At 51.7% G+C, this 1241-nt stretch overlaps 1 protein-coding gene across 1 annotated transcript; it reads left to right on the forward strand.

Moving 5' to 3' along the window:
- Positions 1–418: 418 nt before the first annotated feature.
- On the forward strand, positions 419–1233 carry PV06_11930 (uncharacterized protein; the record flags this gene model as incomplete). Its single annotated transcript, XM_016413676.1, has 1 exon — positions 419–1233. A coding segment is annotated over exon 1 (753 nt), but the record flags the coding sequence as incomplete, so codon positions are not given.
- Positions 1234–1241: the final 8 nt, after the last annotated feature.

Genomic DNA, 1241 nt, shown 5'->3' on the forward strand with positions numbered 1-1241 from the left:
TAACTTGGAATTGCGTAACTAGCTCCTTCTAAAAGAATATTGTGTCTTTTGGATATGGATGAATATGGATGATGACCACCTTGGAAGATGCTTCATCCCTATAAATCTACTCGCCGGACTCAAAGTGATGCTCGAGGATAACGGAACCTCTACGCGTAAAGAATATTTTATGTCCTTGTTTGAGCAGACAAGAAGTTGTCCTTTGGCCAGGGCGTGCCGCGCACGGGGTCGAGGTAATTGTGGCCCGTGCACGCCTGCTCTACCGATGTTTGGCCGCACACCGCAGAAGAGAGGGCGATTGCCGTATTCGTTGGCTCTCCCACGCCCCTAAGGTCCTTCCGGTTGTGGCCTGTGCATGCCAAGACAACCCTTTTTCTACCAGCAACCACGCGTTACAGATATCAACACCAGAGATCACGTCGGATCGTAACAGCACTCTGCTCTAAACACCGCAAAAATTTCGAGCCGTCATTCTTTAAGATGTCGGCCGTCAACGCAAGAATACAAGGTATAGAAGACACATTCAAGAAGCTCCTAGATGTCGTGGATAAGCATGGGTCACCCGGCAGGCGCCGGTCCCCCAAATCGCGCAAGCCAAGCCAACCGCCTTGGAAGACGATCCGGTCCATCATTGATAAGTTGGCGCAAGATATTCAGAGTGTTAAAGAAATGGTTGAAGGCTCCGGTAACAACACGGGGCACGACCGGAGCACGGAAGCTGATGACGGAAACGCCACTCCGAAAAATCCATTACAGACCTTAGATCAACCACCACATAAGAGACAGCAAATTGGCCGAAACTCTTCAGAGACCGCGGAATGCACACAAAAGGATGGACCTATTTCTGTAGATTCCAGCGCGAGGCCAGACCATCCGGCGACACCAACGCCGCTGCTCCGTGGGTTGAACGTGGACGAGAATCGCGCTCCATCAACTTCTATTCCTGATCCACCTTGCACCGCCCCAACCACTGTACCGACCACAGTTCCTACTAGCATGGAAAGCCCACAAGTCAAAGAAAATACTGCAGTGGGCGTGACTAGACCACACCGTTCGAGCCACGCTATCATGTCGACAATGTCTCAGTCCGACACTTCGGCACAGAGCGTCTCTGGAATTCCTCGAAATCCCAACATCACCATCTCTTATCGGGTGGAGCAGGGCGTCGTCGTTCTAGTGCCCATGAACATGGAGCAGTGTCGCGATATGCCGTTTCTTTTCTCTCAGGCCGAGGCACTTGG

This window comes from Exophiala oligosperma (assembly GCF_000835515.1).
Source record: "Exophiala oligosperma strain CBS 72588 unplaced genomic scaffold supercont1.134, whole genome shotgun sequence".
Classification (NCBI taxonomy): Eukaryota; Fungi; Ascomycota; class Eurotiomycetes; order Chaetothyriales; family Herpotrichiellaceae; genus Exophiala; species Exophiala oligosperma.